We start from the raw sequence: 21,209 nt of genomic DNA on the forward strand, positions 1-21,209 counted from the left end.
GCCACACACATCTACTGGTGCAAGGTGGAATCTAGTCACAGAATAGACAATGCCCACCTGTTAGGGTTTTTGATTTGGAAACATGTGAAAGGTTGATTTGGTTGTTTGGAGAGGTTGATCTCCATCCCTACCACATACACACTACACTTATACACTGGCAGAATCACCAGGAGCCACTGAACCTACCACTTTGGATTTTGACATGCAGGGAGATAGTAGAAAGCCCACAAAGACCCCACACAAACACAAGGGAGAACATACAAACTCTATGCAGCAGATCTGGACAGGGATTTAAAACAGGCCCTGGCATTTTAAGTACACAGAGGCCCAAAAGCCCCTACCAGCCCAATACATTCCTCTGGCATTTGCCAGTATTAACTGGGGCTGCAGTGCAGATAGTGTTCTGGTTGCAATGGAACCAAACTCACTCCGGCAGCTATGTTGTCCATTGTGCTGCTCCTGTAAACAGACTTTAATGATATCATCAGTTATGATTATTTAATGATGTCACTTGTGTAACATGACTCCCTTTAAAATATGAGAATGTCCGAAGTCAGCTCAGAGTTCCACGGTCTGTATGAAAAGTATTTGGTCTGCAGACTCCCTATCACAGGAATGCTTGTGATTCTAATAGCCTTGTATTATAAACTAAAGGGCATGTATCATTGCCCCATACCTTTTATTGTAGTGGGGATTAAGGGAATGGATAATAGAACGGAAACAGAACAAATGGACATGTGTGTGTGTAAATATGGATGGAAGCTGCCATACTGGAGCTCATTTATTAATGCAGTGCAGCACTGAAAAGATTACATAGGTTAAACTTTTGCCCAGCACATGCATATATTTAATAATGTAGCACACAAATGTTTTATAGTGCAATGAATGTGCTTCTTTGGACGCTGACATTTGTGGCACATTTTAGGCTACTAATTACTTCCGTAATACTTGAACACTGTATCCACTCCCCAAGAAAAATGTCATTATTTGCGACATCATTTCCTGATATTTGCAACATGCACATAAAGTAAATCTTCGTAAAAATTATCTTTTATGGGCAGGTAAGGCACCTACGTATGTCTTTCTAAGGGTAAGGGAACACCTGGCGATTTGGGGAGATTTAGTCGCCTGGCAACTAATCGCCTCTTCTTTGGGGGGCATCTAATCTCCCTGAACGTCTTCCCCCTGTCTTGCACCGGCTATAATTAAAAGGCGCCTGCGGCATGGCACAAGCGTCGATTCGTATTCCGAAGTCGCCCAAATTTTCCTCGTGAGTGCCGCAGGCGACTTTTCAGTATAGCCGGCGCAAGACAGGGGGAAGGCGTTCAGGGAGATTAGTCGCCCCCAAAAAAGAGGCGATTAGTTGCCAGGCGACTAAATCTCCCCAAATCGCCAGGTGTGGCCTTACCCTTAAGCAGCTGGGGGGGGGGTCACCGACTCTGTAACTGTTCTAAACGAATACATTTAGTTGACACATTTGTTATCTTTGTCTCTGCTGAGCAGAATCCCTGAGTTGATACAATAGTTGATAATATCTCACAGATGCTGAGAAATCTAACAACTAAATGTATCAACTCAATGTAGCAAATTGTAACAATTCAGAATGCTCCTGATCACCGAGTTACCAGATTAGAGACAAGAACTTTAAACTTTAATGGTAAATGGTAAAGGATAAAAGATGGAAAGCAACTAAAAAATGTCTTTATTTCTGGTGAACAATCTGAAAACAACTGAACTTAAAAAGGTGTTTTGAAGGTGAAGAAGCCTAAAAACAATTAAAGATAATTAACTACTTACTTTTGAATAAAACATTTCTCAGACATGAAAGGACATTTGCTCTGCTCATAAATGTTCATATCCAGAATCCAGAATTGTTCAGAATGATGTTCATATGGGCCATGGGCTGGTTATGCTTTTAGTATTTAGGTAGCAACTTTTCAATTGGCCTTCGTTTTTACAAATATAATTTTTAATTAGTAGCCTTCTTCTCCGGACTCTTTTGAGCTTTTAAATGGGGCTCACCGATCCCATCAAAAAACAAATGCTCTGTAAGGCTGCACATATATTATTATTGCTACTTTTTATTATTCATCTTTCTACTCAGACCCTTTCCTATTCATATTCCAGTCTCTTATTCAAATCAATGCACGGTTGCTAGGGTAATTTGTACCCTAGCAAGCAAACTGCTGAAACTGCAAACTAGAGAGCTGCTAAATAAAAATCTAAATAACTCAGAACCCAGAAGTAATAAAAAATGAAAACCAACTTCAAATTTTCTCAAAATATCACTCTCTAGTGTCTATATCATACTAAAAGTTAATTTAAAAGTGAACAACCACTTTCACAGGGTTCAGCCCCATGCCCAGAGTAGGATCATCTTCTTCCTCTTCAGCCTCTGACTGTAGTTAACTATACAATATATATATATATATATATATATATATATATATATATATATATATATATATATATATATATATATATATATATATATATATATATATATATATATAGCCAAATAAGAAAATCTCTGCACAATTTAGCCATCCACATGCTGGGCCAATTTGGGCTTATCTGATTGTTGGCTTGGGGACTTGTTTCAGCAAAGACAACATCAGTGCACCGATTAGTTTCTCACTTTTGGAGATTTTCAAACCTGCCTGTTTAGGGAAGAGAATCTTGAGATTCTGGCTACTTCTCTGCAGTATGTATTATGTAATAATAAAAATACTAAATAGACAAATAATATAGCTCCAATTGTTGTCTATCAGACTATTGCTTAAAAAATGACAGTGAGCAGGAAATATTTTATCATATACTGTATGTTTATGAAAACCATATGTTATTACAAAAGTTTAGGGGGCCCTTAAAATGATTTTGTGGGGGCCAGTTAATTATGAGACCAGGGTTCTATTTGACCATATGAACCAATGGCTCTGGGTGTATTTATTCACAGATTATGGTCTCTGAAAAGGTCAGACCTATATTATTTATCAGCCCAGTTTTATGTTCTGCTCGCTGAGCTTATAGTGAAATTGCATTAGAAATGAATCAGCCAAATTAATACTTTTGTGACCTGCACATGACGGTCACAGTTTTTGGTTGTAAAAAAAGAGGTGCGTGTAGCCGGAATTAAAGGGGATGTAAACCCCAAAAAACATTTTTTTCTCATGAAAGAAATATAATATACATTTATTAAACGTTGCAATGGCTTTAAAGTTTTGAAGTCTGTCCCTTTCTTTCCCCTGCCCTTGTGGTCTTGGGTTTTAAAACAATTCAGCAGAGCCAGTCCCATCGATAGAGACCTATAAAGAAGAAGAATGCAGTGCTGAATTTCTGCTACATTTTTTCAAGCCAGAGAACCGGCAGTGCAGAAGGACAGCGAAAATATGTCTCTCAAGTAGCAATTCCATTTACAAACAACTGTAAAGCCACTGCAAATATTTTATGAAGGTATTTTAGTCATCATTTTATTTTTGTGTTACCATCCACTAACCCAGAGTAAATATATTTTGCTAAAGGCGATATATTAGTAATATAATCATACAGTCTGTCAACAAGCCCTACCAGAGGGTCCTGACATATAATCTGGAGAAACACAGCACTTACAGAAACACTTGCTCCTCTTAATGCGTAGAAATTGCGTCTCGGGTTCCGCAGTTCGTTGCGCGCAAGAGAAGAGCGCATTTATGAGCAGAAGACAGGCCGGGCAGGGAGTGGGCGTTATTGGGTTCAGTATCAGGTACAAGGGCCTCGCCTTCTGTTGCTCACAAGCAAATTGAGTTAACTGGGAGGCGCATTTGCCTCTCCCTTAGTTATACAGTATTTGCCATTAGTGACTAATAAAGGACACATTAGCGCTGAGTTTGTTTTTCTAGCAGCACAAGCGCAATGCAACTTTGTAATCAAACTGCAATCAAAGTTTATTAACTAAACAGAACTGTCTTCATGGGGCCTTTCTAATTCACAAATGACTGAGACCCAGGGAACTGGGGGTCAGGTTGGGACATCTCTCCAAGGTTTTCTTGAACATATTTATGGGACAAAAGTGTGTTTTTATAACATGTTATTGTTTCTGCATTTACTTACAAATACGAGTAAATTACAAGGAATCATCTGATACTATTAACAAACATCGCTGAGTGGGTACATAAAATCTAACAACTTGTATTGCGCTTTCTTATATAAACTACTGCTGAGTGTCCCAATGTGTTATATAAACGAGAGTTACTTACAATTATAGTGAACTGTCCCTTTAAATAAGCCTTCTCTATATTTGTAATTGAAATAACATTATGATTGAAGTATATTAACTATATAACCTTCCATAACTCAATCAGTCACTCAATGTATTTGTCCTAGTGTCTTTAATTTTCTAGAAGTCATGTATTTATCTCATTTCTTTTTTTTCCCCTTTAAACAATTTATTTGGAAATATTTTTGGATTTTTCGTTACCCTGGTGACAAGTTTCCCATTTTATTGTATTTTTTATTTATTGTGTTTTTCCAACAAATACAAATGTATCTCATTTCTACTTGCTGCTATGTAAATCTGTCATCTATATATCTGTATATTTACATCCTATCATCATCTGGCTATATTTATAGAGTTAAAATATCTGCCCGCCTATGTTTACATGTGATCCTATCTGGCATTCTGTGTTACTAGTGTACATGCATCTGTCTAGCTATCTGTCTAAAATAAATCATCTATCTGTCATTTAACTCTACATCTATATCAGTCTATTTATCATCTACTCGTATCTCTCAGTCTGTCCGGTATAAGTTTGCAAAACATGTAACTTGAAAAAAAAAAAAGTAAATTCATTTTTTTGAAGAGGATCTTGCTACATTCGTAAATATTCGTTCGGATTGAAGTTATTTTGTTTTTTTAAAAAAAAAAAAAAGTTTTTCTTCTTTTCGATTTTTTTCATGCTGGGAGAAGAGCAGGCAATTATGAAATTAAATCTGCCGAAACGTTTTCTTTTTAACCTGGTTTACAAAAACAAATTAATGTTAATTAAAAATATTTTTTAATATAAAAATAATATTCTCAGATTCAACTGGCTGTCGTGTCTACACAGTGTTTACATTCTTTAATATATATGACTTCTTGACTAAAAACATATATCATGCCTCAAATATATATATATATATATATATATACTGATAAATATATAGGTATAAAATGTATTTCTATATGCTGTAAAACCATAAAAATTATTAGATACCCCGAACTTCAATTGAATTAAATAAAATATAGATTAAAATAATGTAATCTCAAACCTGGAATCCAGTAGAATTTGAGAGTTTAGCAGAAAGCATTGTGCAAAGTGATCAAGCAAGATTGAACCAGGGCTGAATACTAACTTAACATGAAAAGGGCTTGAGGGGACCATGTGAACTGTCCCTGTCTAGATGATTAATGGGGGTGAATTAGGGGTGAAATCCAACCCCTTGTTTTAAAAAAAAAAACAACAACCGAGGAGATTTGTGTAACTCAAATAAGCCATTTGCTCTTTGCCTTAAGAATCTCAAAAATCCAAACACTTTATTTACAAATAATATTTTGAGTCGAATTTTTTTTTATTATTTTTACTTTATTTCTATCAACTCTTTCATCAAAATCTACTTAAAAGACGTCTGATAAATTGCTAAAGGACAAACCGTGTTGAAACAATATAAAAAAAATCTATAGAAATAAATAAGGCTAAAAAATTCAGAAAGCAAAAATACATTATTAAAACATGGAAAAATATTTCACAAATTTAACGCGAAGTCATATAAATATAGTTTTTTTTCCCCCTACAGGTTCAAAGAAGTTACAGGAGTTACAAAAAAAAAAAAAAAAAAACCAAGAGAGCCCAAACAGGGCTGGAAAGTGAAATCGGCGCAAATTGCTCTTTTTTTTTCGGAGAATTTGACGCAAGGCATATTCCAGTTGCACAAAGTCGTTAGCGCTCAGTGCAGAGGGCAATAAGTTGAGTTGAATTCTATTGGGGGAGAGGTTCTGTGGAAATGGCATGTAATTGTTTGCTTATGTGAGGAGATCCATGCATAGTCTGGCTTTGTGCATAGCTCAATAAATACATAGAAATTGCATGGGGGGGGGGGGTTTGCGCCTGTACATGTACAGGGCATGTTTGATGATATAATGGTGCAGCAGGGGCAAATTGCTCTTCTTCAAAGGCTTCCCAGTGTTACAGATGTGTCAGCACTGGGGGCTCATGGGAACAAGCCTGAGGCACATTATGTATGTGTAGGTCTGTGTAGGTGGGGTGCGGATCACAGGGGCCAAGGTGGAGTTTGCTGGGAGTTTGCGCTGCGCAGGTGTAGTCCATGCTCTCTGAGGAAGGCTGTGTGAGGCTAAACATGGAGCAGCTCTCAGATCCATTTTCCATGTAATTGCCCAGGTAGCCAGAGGTATCATAGTTATTGTCCCCTTGCATAGAGTGAGGCTCATACTCAAGGGCCAGGGCCTGAAGGCCGTATCTTTTTTGGGTTGAAGGGCTCTCAAACAGAGGTGCAGAATAAGCAGTTAGACCATACATGTTCCCGGGGTTTTTATTGTAAGAGCCAGTAGTAGCCATGGGCACCTCATAGGCACAGTCACCATCAAAGGGCAGGCCGCTGCTGCTGTAGGGCAGGAGAGAGGGGCTACTGCTTGGGGACAGACTTCCAGGAGATCCACCTCCCCCTTTGCCCTTGTGGTCCTTCTTGAATTTCATTCTCCTGTTCTGGAACCAGATCTTGATCTGCCTCTCGGATAAATTGAGCAGTTTGGCCATTTCCAGCCTCCTTGGGCGGCAGAGGTAGCGATTAAAGTGGAATTCCTTCTCCAGTTCCACCAGCTGGGAGTTGGTGTAAGCAGTGCGGGCTCTCTTGGAGGCTGAGCTCAGGAAGCTGCTGTCCATGGATGGGGCATCTTCTGCAACACAAACACATTGTATCATAAAATCTCATTGCTTGAACTAATATTGGCATCACCCTAAATGCCATCAAAAGCTATATATTTCTGATATAATGCTAGCCTAGTTGCATCACATAAAGCTAAAACTGCTGCCAATGGGAAGTGCCGAATATAGGGTCTGCGACCTGTGGCTGAGGGATTTCCATTGGTCTATATGGAAACAGATACACCTGTGCGCACAGTCACGTGATAGCACCTGTGCAGAAATGTTTGTGACTCCTGTGTGTTATGTTCGTCAGAATTGGTCTCTCTCTTTCTCTCTCTCTCTCTCTCCTATATTTATCTGTTCTCTCTCCGTTTATTTCGCTCCTTTTGACTCTTCCTACTTTTTCTCTCTTTGTGACTTTGCCTCTCTGCCAACCTCATTTTCATTCTACTGTACCCGTACCCCTACTTTTCTTCTACTCTAATGTACTTTTGATTCCCTTAAAGGAGAACTAAAGTTTAACTAAAGAAGTAGGGTATAAATGTTGTACATTATGTCTTTGCTTCTGTACCAGCCCAAGGCAACCACAGGCCTTTAGCATTAAAGATCTGTGTCTCCAAAGATGCCCCAGTAGCTCCCCATCTTCTTTTCTACTGATTCACTGCACATGCTCTGTGCTGCTGTCACTTACTGAGCTTAGGGACCCACTCACAATATACAGTACACATAGAATAGAAATGTCACATTATAAGGCTGATTAGTAATTAATACAGATAATTACTACATGACAGCACAGAAACAGGTGCAACTAGCATCAGAATTTAATAATCAGCCCTGTAGCATCATCTTATATTAAAGACAATTGAACCTCATTTTCTGCCTGATAATTAGCGACCACCCCTAAGTTTAGCATCTCAACAGCTGCCCAGAGCCCACTGATCATGTGAGTCCCACAGACACTTTCCAAGACGGTGACCCCTTGTGACAAGTTTGAAGTCCTGGATCATTGCTGCTATTGACAAGCTGAAACTTTAGGCTGGTGCAATAATTTCATTATATAAAATATGGTATTTTTTTGCCATATTCATTTTTAGAGTTTAGTTCTCCTTTAATGTATAAAGAGCGCAAGGAGCTGCCCCTTCTATATGTGTAAATGCGCATATATACAGGTATAATTCATATATATTCTGATACTCTGTATACTGTATGATCTGGGGGAGCAGATATCCAGTTCAGGCAGATCAGAGCACTCAAGTGACAGAAGACAGAAAATCCCAAATCACTGAGCAGTAGGTGGGAACAACCTGATTGATTGTCTTACAACGGATGTAAACACAAAAATGAAAGAAAATGTAACTTTAAAATGTCCAATATACATGAGTCAAAAGTGGTTTCAAAATGATTTGTACATGTAATTGCTGCTACTGATAAAAATACGTGCATTTTTCTATCTCTCTGAACTGCAGGTTCTGCCTCTTGAAACAAAGTAGCAAAAGTCAACTTTTTGTATGCGTCTTCTACTTAGCTGGTTCCTGCTATATTGTTTCAAGTAAGAATCACTAGAGCAGGGGATAGAAAGGGGCAGACAGATATTGCATTCAATAGCAAATACATTTCAAACTAACGGTAACATTAATGAAAATGTAGAATTAATGTATATTCAACATGTTTTAGAATTTCAACTTTTTCGGTTTACATCCTCTTTAATGTGTGCATGGTGCCTGCACCAGATTATACAAGTCACTGTGATATTTAAATCCACACACACATAAAGCCACTATCAGCCCTAGTCAATTCTTATTTATCTACATTTATTCCCCACCAACAGGTAAAGTCAGCGGTGCATTGTGGTAATATTTACCTGCAGGGGGAGGGGCTTTCTTCTTCTGCTTAGAGCTCTGCCGGGTTTCCTTCATCCATGGGAAGATCTGTTTGGGCACGTTGTTGGGGACTTTACACTTCTTGTCGGGGCTAGTGACGTCAGAAGAGGCCAGTGACCCAGTGGGCTTGTTAGATATGCAGCTCTGGGTTGAAGCTGATTTGGGCAATGGGGAATCTGAGTTTGGGGACTGGGGTTGCTGGGCTTGTTCTGACACATCAGACAAATGGAAGTCAATGGCCTTGATTGAGTGTTCGCCTTTGTGGCTAGCTGAGTCATTGGCTAGGGAGTCCGGGGCCAAGCAGAAGGGGGGCTGGTAGTCGTTGTGACTGGGGAAGTCCTGCTGCCCGAGATAGCCCATGCCAATGCTGCCCTGCTGGAAGCCACAGCCCCCAAAAGAAACAGGGTTGTCATAGAAAAGTGACTTTTGCATTCCCACAGTGTCCGTGTAGTTCCCAGTGGCAGAAATGTGGCACCTCTCAGAGCTGAGGAATCAGGTCCCAGGGTTGCCCTTATAATGGCCTGGTGGTCCCGAGTCAGGGGAATCAGAGCAGATAAAAAGGGGGCATCCCACACCCACTCCCTCCTGCCACCCACTCCCACGGAACTCAGGACTCCACGCAGTACACAAAACACGAGGGGTCGGGGATGATGAGCTTTTATTCCACGATTCTCAGTGGTCGGTCTGAAAATCGCTTCTACTGGATCGCTGCTCCTGGCAAGTGAAAGAGAAGGACACAGTGAGAGAAAACAAGGGCACCTTCACTTACTATAATCCCATTCAGATGCTGTTACACTTCTCTGCCCACCTGCGGCCCTCCTGCTCATATTCACCGGCAACATAACCCCCGACAGTTAATGGGAGTTGTAGTGCAACAACAGCGGGAGGGCTGCAGCTTCAATTTCATCTAATTTCATCCGATTTGAATCAATTGTTAATGAACGCCCCTCCCCCAACGATAACACATTATAATTTTTCAAACAGTCGCTTCTGAACTCTACCCGTCTTTATTTTCAATTGCTTTGATGGATTTATAGTGAAAAAAATATATTTGGTTTGGAAACACTTTTCCTTATATGGGGAAACTTTTAAGGGGTGGTTCGCCTTCACAATACTTTTCAATATGTTACAGAATGTCAAATTCTAAGCAACTTTTCAACTGGCCTTCATATTTTCTTTTTTATAGTTTTTGAGTTATTTGCCTTGTTGTTCCCTTTCCAGCTTTCAAATGGGGGTCACTGACCCCATCTACAAAAACAAATGCTCTGGCTATAAGGCTATAAATGTATTGTCGCTGCTAATTTGTATTACTCATCTTTCTATTCAAGCCTCTCCTATTCATATTCCAGTCTTTTATTCAAATCAATTCATGGTTGCTAGGGGGTTTGGACCCTAGCAACCAGATTGCTGAATTTGCCAATTGGAGAGCTGCTGAATAAAAATCGAAATAACTCAAAAACCTTTAAATAATAAAAAAACAATTGTAAATTGGCTCAGAATATCACTCTATAATATCATACTAAAAGATAATTTAAAGGTGAACAACCCCTTTAAAAGGGAGTCCTTGATTTATATAAAACAAAGGGACAGTGGAAAGAAAACAAAGCTGATCGGTTCTGGGGAGCCATAGAAACCCTGGCCCAGGAACTGTTGCTTTTTCGTGTTCCAGTTTTACACTACATTAGAGTCTATAGGGTGTCAGCCATAATTATAGTAACTTTCTAACACATGATTTTTACAGTCCTTTGTAGTTCTGCTCCCCTCTGTCTCACCCTGGTGTATTTTTCTATTTTTTTTTAACTAGGACAGAATCAATGATTTTGTTTCAGTGATTTTTTTTTTTTTTTTTAAATCCCCCAAGCAATCATTTTACACCAATTTTTCCGAGTTGTTTTATATAGTCTGAGATGACAGGGTAAAGCCTTGACAGCTGGATTTATTTACTGGAAGTGCTGCAGGAAGCTATAAAAATGATTAACAGTAATTAGATGACTGCCTCTATCTGAAGGGCTGGGAGTTTAGGTTTGAGCCTGGGTGCTGGGGCCCCACGTGCCTGCCTCTCACAAAAGGGGAACCTCATGGCCAGAAGCGCTGGGAGTTGTACCTGGGCTGATGGATGAGGAAAGGGGATCTTATCATCATATCAGTCTCCAGCGCAACTTCCCTCACTGGCTAGGAGATACATGTCACTACCAAACATCACAGTCTAATGAGCTGGGCCTGGACATTTGGGAGTGACATTGGGGACAAAGGAGAATCGTGAGCCCAATCTATGCCCAGGGCTAAGGCGATAGGCCCTGCATTATATCTATATAACTCTCTCTCTCTCTCTCTCTCTACATATAATTGTACTTAGAAAGGACTGTGCTCACTTTGTAAATCAGACACTAACAAATCTCATGTTATTATATCTCTAATTCTAAATTATTTTTGCTAATGTGTTTAAATTGAATTTATAAACATCATGAGCCGAATTTCCCAATAAAGTCAGACCCAGGTCCCAACTCCCAAGTCTATATGCGGAATATTTGCCTCCCTTTTTCTGTGGCTGACACTCATTATGATGCCGTTTTTTCATGCTGTGTAGGTCAATTTAACATATCTATTCTATCTATTCTATCTATCTATCTATCTATCTATCTATCTATCTATCTATCTATCTATCTATCTATCTATCTATCTATCTATCTATCTATCCCTATCTAACCCTCTTCCTATTTCCAATTGTTTAACTGAGTACTTGGGTAATAAGACTAGCACTGTGCCAAAAGAAATATTAACAATAATTGTTGTACTTTGCACACTTCCTCCTGCAGGGTCAGCCTAACTGGTCTGTTCTGCCTGCAAAAGTCTCCAACAATAGAACTTTCTGAAGTGGTGTGGGTCTGAGTCACACCACAGCCTAGGCCTAAGCTTTCATCCTTTGTTCTTAAAGAAACAGACAAATGAGATCGGGAGAATTGACTGGCAGAATTATTTATCAGAAATAACCCCCATTTGCAATATAGTGGTTATTATGATCTATATCTGGGGATTGTAATTCAGCAGTAGTTAGAGGGCCACCGTGCAATGCATTTCTGTGCACAATTATGAGTATTTAAAAAAGTGAAATATTTCACACACAGATATAGTCATATATTTCATATCTATATATATATATATATATTCATAGTATTTATCCTTAACGAATTTTTAGTAACGATAATTGTGCAGTTTCGACATTATTATAACATTGTATCGAATTGTAGAAGAGGGATCAGTTATGGTGGAAGTGGGTGCAACAAAGTATCAAATCCGATTTTTTTTTTGCCTGGGAAAATGACAATACTGTGGTTATTGTTGAACCATTCCCCAAGAACAAGGATGGAGAAATTGAATGGAGATTTAGCCCAAGCATCGTGTAGATCACATCGCAGGGATATAGATCATTTCTATATGATCAAGGCTCTGGGACTGTCAGCTGTTTAATTACAATTTAACTCTATGATTTAGGCTACAGCCCTGATCCTTTTAAAGGCCGGGAAGTCGAAAATAAAATTGCAATTCTCCCTTTCCACATAAATAAATAAATCCATATATTCAAATTGCAACTCCCCCCCCCGTCTTAAAAGCAGAGAGAGAGTTAAAAAATGGAAAGGAGAATTTAATGGCAGTCGTAGTAGTGTGAAGTCAGCCCATCTTTAAGCCTTCAGCAGTAGCAAATCCATGTGAACTCTGTTTGAACCAAGAATCCGACTATAAATCATGTATACAAAAGCCTGCTGTTTGCTTGCAGTGAAAATATCTTACCTTTAACACTTTCATAGGCGAAGAGGGAGCTGTAGCCCAGGCTGCAGTACATACTCACTCCCAGCATAGGAGAGGGCTGTGCTGAGATGTTGGGGAGGGAACTCTGGAGGACCCTTTTTGGGGAAGGTGAGGGGGGGGGAGGTTGATGTGGGGGTGGAAGAGAGAAGTGCTGTTGGGGGTATTGCCAAGGCAGATTAGGATTGTTTAGTGGTCTTTAAGAGGGTTTGTCAGCCCAGCCATTGAACCTAGAGCCCTGCGTCACTGCCTGCACAGATACAAATCAGACTAGAGGCACACATTTGCATTGATTACTGGAAGGAAATAAGCTTCATAATGGATCCCTGGCCAAAATGAGAAAAGGTTTGAGATCAATAAAGAAGAAAGAACATATATATTTATTTATAAATATATAAAAATAGCTGCACAGAGACAAACAGCCTCCACTTAAACACCAGCCACTTTATATTTATTTTATATATATTTACTTCTCGCATTCTATTATCTGCCTCTAGCATAATCACCCTCAGCCCATTCTTTGTCCTCACATCATTTTGCCTCAATCCTTAAGGGCTTAACAGAGCTATATATAATATATAAATATGATGAACCCACTTTTCCAAATGGGGCCCCCAGCAGCACCCTATCCCAGCACTTCCCAGCAGCACCCCACCCATACCAATCCAGCAGCACCCCATCCCAGCACCCCACCCCCACCATACCAATCCAGCAGTACCCCATCCCAGCACTTCCCAGCAGCACCCCACCCCCATCCCTACCAATCCAGCAGCACCCCATCCCAGCATCCACCACCAATTCAGCAGCACCCCATCCCAGCACCCCTCCCCAGCAGACCCTTGCTTTATCTTAACATATCAAGTCAGATCGCTCTTCCAAAAACTTTCTCTGACCTCTGATTTATGGTTTTTCTGCAAACTGCCTGAGACTAAAAAAAAAATTAACACAATGACTGGAGTTTGAAGAGAGAAGGGGAGGGGGCTGATCAAGCTCAGCTAATTTAATATGACAAAAATCAAATGATGAATTTGCTTTATGTTAATTCACAATGTCTTTTTTTTTTTTCCTTTGCAGAATTTAACTGTAAGTTAATGTACCCCAACAACTTGAGTCCTACACAGGCTTGTTAATGGGCTTAGATATTAGCCGCTGCTATCCATGCATACACAATTTCCTCTTGTCTCTGTGGGCTTTCTGCAAGATTTATGGCTCTTTTGCCTTCTGTAGGTATAAACAAGGAGAAAAAGAAAACCCAGACACTGCAAAGCTTTAGTAACTCAAGGAATCTGGAGAACAAAAAAAAAATCGACTTGTGAGACGATAACTGCGATTTTCGCCAATTTAGCAACTTTATCTCTGCGCCTCTCCGGCCCCCATAGAGGAACCAAAAAAAAAAAAAGAAAGAAAGAAAAAGAAAGAAAGAATGATTTTTTTTAAAGAAGTTCTTACAGAGACTTGGAGAAATGGGGATTTCCCACTGACACACAAAATATGGAAGAGAATTCCCTGCAATTTCAGTGCGAAGGCTACAGCTTCCCAAGGAACAGTAACAATGGGCACAAGAAGATCCTCCAGGAAAAGCCTTTGTCTTGTTTATGTTGCTTATTGTCCCAGCAGGTAAAACTGTTCCATCTGCGGGTTCTTTAGCCTTGAGTGGGGGGCGAGTGCTACTGAACCGTCTTATTTCGTTTGGGGACCTCCAGCTTGGGCTCTGGGTGCAGCCACGTGGGATAGGCACCTCCTTTTTGTAGGATTTGGGGGTCCCTCTCAGCTAAACTGTTCTGATTGTATCAGCATACGGATTATTTCGTTTTTATTATATTTATACCTCTTGTTTCTGCCTTTTTTAAGAAAAAAGAAATCGTTTATTTATTTATTTTATAAACAACTTGTGTTTATTTACCCTTCGATTTCAAAGCAATAAATCTAATTCTGTAACAGGGACTGCGCCCACCCCGTTTGCTAGGGAAGGGGTTAAACAAATAAAGCCACTGTTACAGTCTGGGGGGTTAATATGTGAATATGATCGGATTTAAAATAAACACGTTTTTAAAAAAGAAAGAAAGGGCGGCGCTTTTTTACATATTATTTTATTAAAGAACCAGTAACATCAAATTTTTTTTTTATGCTAACGAGAAAAAAAAAACAAGAAAAATGAAACTTTAAAATCGCAAATCCTTTATTTATGAATGAATATATATTATACACACACATATATATATATATATATATATATATATATATATATATATATATATATATATATATATATATATATATATATATATATATTTGGTACATGTGATATTTTCGCAGGATATTTGGGATTCATATATACAGTACATAAGCAGGGGGTCGGCCACTGAGGGTGCGGGCAGGGGGTCGACCACTGAGGGAGCAGACAGGGGGCAGAGTTGGGCACAGGGCATTTGTCATCTAATTATTGATTTTACAGCAAGTCTCTAAATCGTGATATAAATCGAATAAATCATTTAGTAAATAAGCGGCAGATCAGCGGCGGCGGAGGCTTAGGGAAAGTCATTACAGAATAATGCGACGTGTTTTCTTATTTAAATCTATAAACCCCGAATAAAATCGGCAAAAAAGGGCCTTTCCCACCGAATTAGCATTTTGATGAATATTTAGAGGTGAGCAATGAGGTGTTGGAGGTGCAATTCAATCTGAGCAAATTAAATGTTATTGCCTGGCAGCTCATAAAGAGAGAACTTGCTGGAGCTGGAGTAGTGAATGCAGCAGGGCCAGGCAGCTTGGGATCAGCTCATTTCTAACATGTGAAAAGCTGCAGCCAAGCTCCCTATTTATTACAGAGGTATAATTCAACTTGCTCGAGTATTAATAAGCCAATAATGATAATCTTTATAGGGAAAGAGTACTGGTTCTTTTAGTTTTATTGCCCTACTTATGCATTCTAATGACCTTTGGCTCAACAAAGCAATAATTCAGCACAAAGGATTCATAGCGAGGCCTCAAACGTGCCTGGGCTCTTTAAATTAACCCCTGCGCTGCCAGGGTGGGAGAGGGTTAACCCTCTCACCATCAGAACCATGACAATTAGGGGACTGGAAACAGCAACAAACACATTTTCATTGTCATCATCATTTTTTTTCTCAAGCTCATTCATATGTCTATGGATATTTATTTTGGTTTCTTGTTCACTCCATTTCAAATACATAGGATGGCCCTGGTTCTGCTAAAAGGAGAATCATGAATTAACAAAAATATATGGAGCATTAATGTGACTTAAAAATGTAAATGTGAAAACATTTTAAAAAAGGTTAATTATGTATATATATATATATATATATATATATATATATATATATATATATATATATATATATATATATATACAGACATTATTTTCCTACCTACTGGTATATGTACCCCCAAGGAGCAATAAATACTAATACCCAGAAGGGTGCACAATAAGGCACAGTGTAGCCCTACTACCGCCTGCTTTGCTATTAAAACATTGGCCAGTTTATTGCAACTTAATATCTTGTTTACATTCTTTCCAAGTTAAAGTTCCTTGGCTACTCTGGAGTAATTGCTTGAGAATGTAGGTTGCTATCCATAAGTCATTCCCGCAGGAGCCATTGTAATAAAAATCAACAATAAAATAAAACATTTTGCCTTTTTTTTTTTTTTCCATTTCTGGTAGGAAGTGTCTGTGCTGTGAGTAAATGGCTGTTCAGGCAGCAGGAGAAGCCAAACAGAACCAGGCAGAAGTTCCAGGGCTGCTACTCAACTCCTGGGTGGGGGGTAGAAATTCTCTACTTTTATACAGGATACTGTTGTACATGAGCAAATGAATTGTGAGGAATTGCTCCTAATTTAATTGCATAGGGGCATGTTTATTAAAAGTTGAAAGTTTGCCAGAAAGAAACTCTAACACTCTCTAGTTGCTTGTATAGGATGTTGTTTGTGTAGGATTTTTGTATACATATTTGGAAGAAAGTTGTTTTTTTTTAAATAAGGTATATGTTTAATTTTGGCTACAGTTTTTAATGCAATAAATAAGGTACAAGAATGGGACCTGTTATCGAGAATACTGGGGACCTGGGGTTTACCAAATAAGGGATATTTCCGTAGTTTGAATCTCCATACCTTAAATCTACAAAAAAAAATCATTTAAACACAGAGAAAAGGGAAATCATTTTTACAAATTTGAATTATGTTATTAAAATAGAGTCTATGGGAGATGACCATCACTTAATTTGGAGCTTTCTGGATAACGGATCCCATACCTTTAGTAGGTGAACATGGCACTAAAAAAGGCAGAGTAACCACCTTTCCACCTAAAGGTGCAAACATTGTGAAAATCCCCAAATTTGGAAATTCTGCATAATGCTCTGATTTGTATCCAAGGAACTTCTTTACTAACGGGCATATTTATTTACAAAAATGAAAATGAAACTGATACATTTAATTTCCCCTCCATGTCTATTTATTAAGCTAAAAGTTATTCTATATTTGGAGCCAATTGTGGCGTTACAGTCAGTTCATAACGCGGCCGTGTCTGCAACCAACCAGTAGAACAAAAATACGTTTTTTGTTTAAATTATTCTTTAAGAAAATTATTCCTAAAAATGTGTAAAAATTGATAGGCCAACTCCTAACTTCCAAAGCCTTTTATTTTATGTCGAAAAGTTTAGAGGCAGACCAATCCTGATGTAAAGAAACAGACTATAAGGTAAATATCGGGTCAAATCACTATGTTATTACCTTCAAAAATAATAAAGTGTTATATGAATACAGTGTATTGGTGTCATTAAATTAATATATGTGCGGCGGTTGCCTGATGTGCCAACGATTTATCCTAAATATTCAAGGCAAGACCAATGTGAAGATTTGGGTCAGAATGTTTTCAAGTCTTTCAGCGTCAGTCCTAGTTTATAGACTTTTAATAAAAATATTTATACAGCACCAACCTATTCCACAGTGCTGTACAATCCAGTGGATACATCAAACATATATATAACATACAAATATTGACTGATACTGGGAAATGCAGGAAAAATACTCTTTTCACCTGTAGAAATATTGGCATTAGAAATGGTGGGGGTGGTTAATAAAAAAAATGCAGTTTTCTGCTAGCAAAGGGGATGCTGGGAGTTGTATTTCTGGACAAAGTATGTGAGTAAAATGTTTTAGTTTTGGCGTTACAACTTTTCCAAGTGCCAAAGGAGTTCCAGAGGTTCTTCTAGCGTTAAGGTGACACCGTTTGGACACATTTCTGGCATTTTTGTGAATGTGTTTTTTAACTTTTCTTTCAAAACTTCCCTTCCATCTAAGCTTGACTGCGCACTTTACATTCCAGCACCTTAGATTCTCATGGTAATTATTTTGTTTGGATATTTTCTTACATTTATTTCCCTGGTATTTTGGCATCCAAAAACATCTTGTCTTGGTACATGCCAGTCGTTCCTGTGTCATATGTTCCCATTTGAAATTAGAGGTAGGATGTACTAAGCAAAGGATTAAAAGGATCAAAGCATGTCCATGCTGCAACCCACCAGCAGTAGGATGTGGCAGATGTACTGTAGTTCAACAACAGCTGGAGGACTGGAGGTAGGACATTCCTGATGTCCTACCTCAACTGAAATATCTGAATATAAATATAATATACATTTGAGCTGTTATCAGAATTTCCCCCAAGGGCTCTTGAATTCCCAGGACAAAGTCCTACTCTAGTTTTTCCTAAAACCCACCTCAAAGATGCAGCTGATTATATTTTTGGGGCTGAAAGTCATGGGGACCATATTTGGTCATTATTACAGGGCAGTGTCAGACTAGCCCACCAGAATACCAGGAAAACTCCCGGTGGGCCCAAGTGTCAGTGGTTCTAAACATTTGGCCTAATTCCTGGCCATTCCCTATTTCTATGAGAACAAAGAGGCAAAATAGATGGAATAATAGATTATAGTATGTAAAGACAATAGACTAGGAGAATAGAGGTTGAGTGAGGAGAGAAAGAATAGTACTGAGAGTGGGTCCCTGATCTAAAGTTTTTGGGTGGGCCCCTGGTTTCCCAGTCTGAAACTGTTACAGGGCCCTCACTACCTGCATCTTCTTGTCTGGATGCCAGTTATTATGTACGATTATGTAGAATGCTATGGATACACAAATGCAATAATAACGGATTTGGACTGGCCTGCTGGAGTACCAGAAGATCTCAATGTGGGCCCCAACCAAGGAAATGTCTCAGCCCTTTTTTTTTCCACCATACGCCTATGTGAAGACTGATTATAATATGCACTATATACATCAAATTGTTGTAGGAGTGGGAGCTTGATATCAGGTTTTCTGCTGGGCCCATTCAGAGATCCATATTTAGAAATGATTTCCTTTTTCTCTCTAATAATAAAACAGAACCTTGTTCTCAATGGTAGATATAACTGTGCATATAACCTGCCCTTGATACAGGTCCAGACATGGATTCACAATAGGACCTGACATTCCAAGTACACAGAGGCCCAAGCAGCCCCCACCAGCCCAATAAATAGTGACTGTCTATGGCATCTTACAGCAGCCCCTTATGGCATTTGCCAGAACCCACAGATTGCCAGTCCGGGCTTGATGAGATACCACCTACCTGCTTGCACCAGGAAATCGCTCCCCCACTGCTGCAACCATTGCAGTCCTGCCTTTTATAACTCACTCAATTGCATTTTCCCCTTCCACCTGAACTGTACTCTTGGCATGTGCCTTCAGGCCCAGATTTGTGGAGAGGCCACCAAGGCCCGGGCCTAGGGCAGCAGGTCTTTAGGGGGCGGCATGATGCCCAACCAGAAACACAGGGAAGTGCATGATATATGATACTACACTAGAAAAAGAAGAACCTGTATAGCTCATTGACTCCAACCTTACATTTTGAAATATCAAATAGCCAAGAGCAAAATATCAAAATTCAAACTCTCCAGCAACTGGGAAAGGAATGGAATTTTAAACACTTGGTCTAGTAGCAGGAGAAGGTAATATAAATAAAGACAAAAACAAAAGCAGCCAGAAGAATTAAGGTGGCCATAAACTGAGTGATTTGCTCGTTTGGCGATGTCGCCAAACGAGCGGATCTCTCCCCGATATGCCCACCTTGAGGTCCTAACAAATGGTAACGGGCGGTCGGATCGCGGGACCGCATCAACGAACAGATGCGGTCGCAATCCGACAGGATTTTTAGTCCCATCCGATCGAGATCTGCCCGATTTTCGGCCAGATCTCGATCGAGGAAGCCCGTCGGGGGGCCCCATACACGGGCCAATAAGCTGCCGACTCAGTCTGTCGGCATCTTTTATCGGCCCATGTATGGCCACCTTAAACCAACCTACTGTCTGGAGAGATCCCCCTCCTCCTATTTCCCCATCCCCTTTATCCCTCCTATATACTATCACCCCCCTTATTTATTTTTTCCTATTTTCTTTTAATCGCTGTGTATAGTGATCTTTGTTCTTTTCTATTTGTAATCCGAAAATTATAATAATAATTCAAGTAAAAAAAAAAAGAGAAATGATTTTTCTTTTGATTTCTTGTGCACCAATCTTTGGGTCCCCATGATGAAAATTTGAGCGAATAAAAGGGAGGGCACAGGGACGACAAATGGCAGAGGGCCTAGTGGCGCCCACTATGTAAATCCGGCCCTGTGTGCCTTCCCTGCGTATCCCTAATTCCAGCCCTGATTCCACCACAGAAATTCTGAGATCTCCACAATCTTCTTATTTATCAGCATTCAACAAGAAGATAATTGGTGGTTTGTCCATATTTCATGCATGCAATGACTTTTGCCTTCATTTTGGCCTCCAAATAATGGCAATGGATGCAGAAAGGAATTGGTTGTATGTGAAAATTAGACATACCTGTTTTCCAAGTTGGCCTCTACAATATACAATACAAAGGAATATCATGTAGCTTTAGAAATAAAAGACGATTGAAAAAAAAAAGAACTCTTTCTAATGTAAAAACCAAAACTAATGGCTAGAAGGCTGCCAAGCAACTAGCTGGCTCATCCAATTGGCATGGGACGGGTCCCGATGATGTCGCAACCAAGCAAGCTGGCAGCGGGAACTACAGAGCCTGGACTAAGGGTGGGCAGACAACTGTTTAAGAGGTACCTCCCCAGTGTTCCCTCATTGTTGCGCCCAAGGAAGGTGCCTCTTCTGCCTACCCCTACTTCAGGCTCTGGTACAGGTATGGAACCTGTTATGCAGAATGCTTGGGACCTGGGGTTTTCTGCATAAGGAATCTTTATCTAATTTGGATCTCCCTACCTTAAGTCTGCTGAAAATCATTTTAACAGTAAACAAACCCAATAGGTTTTTGCAGTAAGGATTAATGATACTGTATCTTAGTTGGGAACAAGTACAAGACACTGTTTTATTATTACTGAGATAAGGAAAATCATTTTCAAAAATGTGAATTATTTAATTAAAAAGATGTCTATGGGAGATGGCCATTCCTTAATTTGGAGCTTTTTGGATCACAGGTTTCCAGATAAAAGATCCCATACCTGTACCTCTAACAGGTGGACCTTTATAAGGTTGTATTTCTTTGTATTATTCAGGGCTGTCCATTTTTTTCTTTGTATCCAACATACCAGATTTAAATAGTAAAA

At 39.3% G+C, this 21,209-nt stretch overlaps 1 protein-coding gene across 1 annotated transcript; it reads right to left on the reverse strand.

Annotated features, from left to right (window-relative positions):
• Positions 1-5,482: 5,482 nt before the first annotated feature.
• hoxc3.S (homeobox C3 S homeolog) lies at positions 5,483-9,832 on the reverse strand. The gene is made up of 2 exons (XM_018250128.2): positions 8,758-9,832; positions 5,483-6,928 (listed from the first exon to the last, which is right to left on the reverse strand). Exons 1-2 carry the CDS (start codon positions 9,206-9,208, stop codon positions 6,201-6,203), a joined length of 1,179 nt encoding a protein of 392 aa, XP_018105617.1. The 5' UTR covers positions 9,209-9,832; the 3' UTR covers positions 5,483-6,200.
• Between the last annotated feature and the right edge of the window lie 11,377 nt (positions 9,833-21,209).

The sequence above is a fragment of the Xenopus laevis genome, chromosome 2S (assembly GCF_017654675.1).
Source record: "Xenopus laevis strain J_2021 chromosome 2S, Xenopus_laevis_v10.1, whole genome shotgun sequence".
Taxonomy (NCBI): domain Eukaryota; kingdom Metazoa; phylum Chordata; class Amphibia; order Anura; family Pipidae; genus Xenopus; species Xenopus laevis.

Excerpts from the sequence above, each read along its gene's own strand:
- hoxc3.S (XM_018250128.2), bottom strand. The coding sequence starts at position 9,208 with ATGCAAAAGTCACTTTTCTATGACAACCCTGTTTCTTTTGGGGGCTGT. Across the intron at positions 6,929-8,757 it reads GAAAGCCCCTCCCCCTGCAG|AAGATGCCCCATCCATGGAC; the intron begins GTAAATATTACC and ends TTTGTGTTGCAG.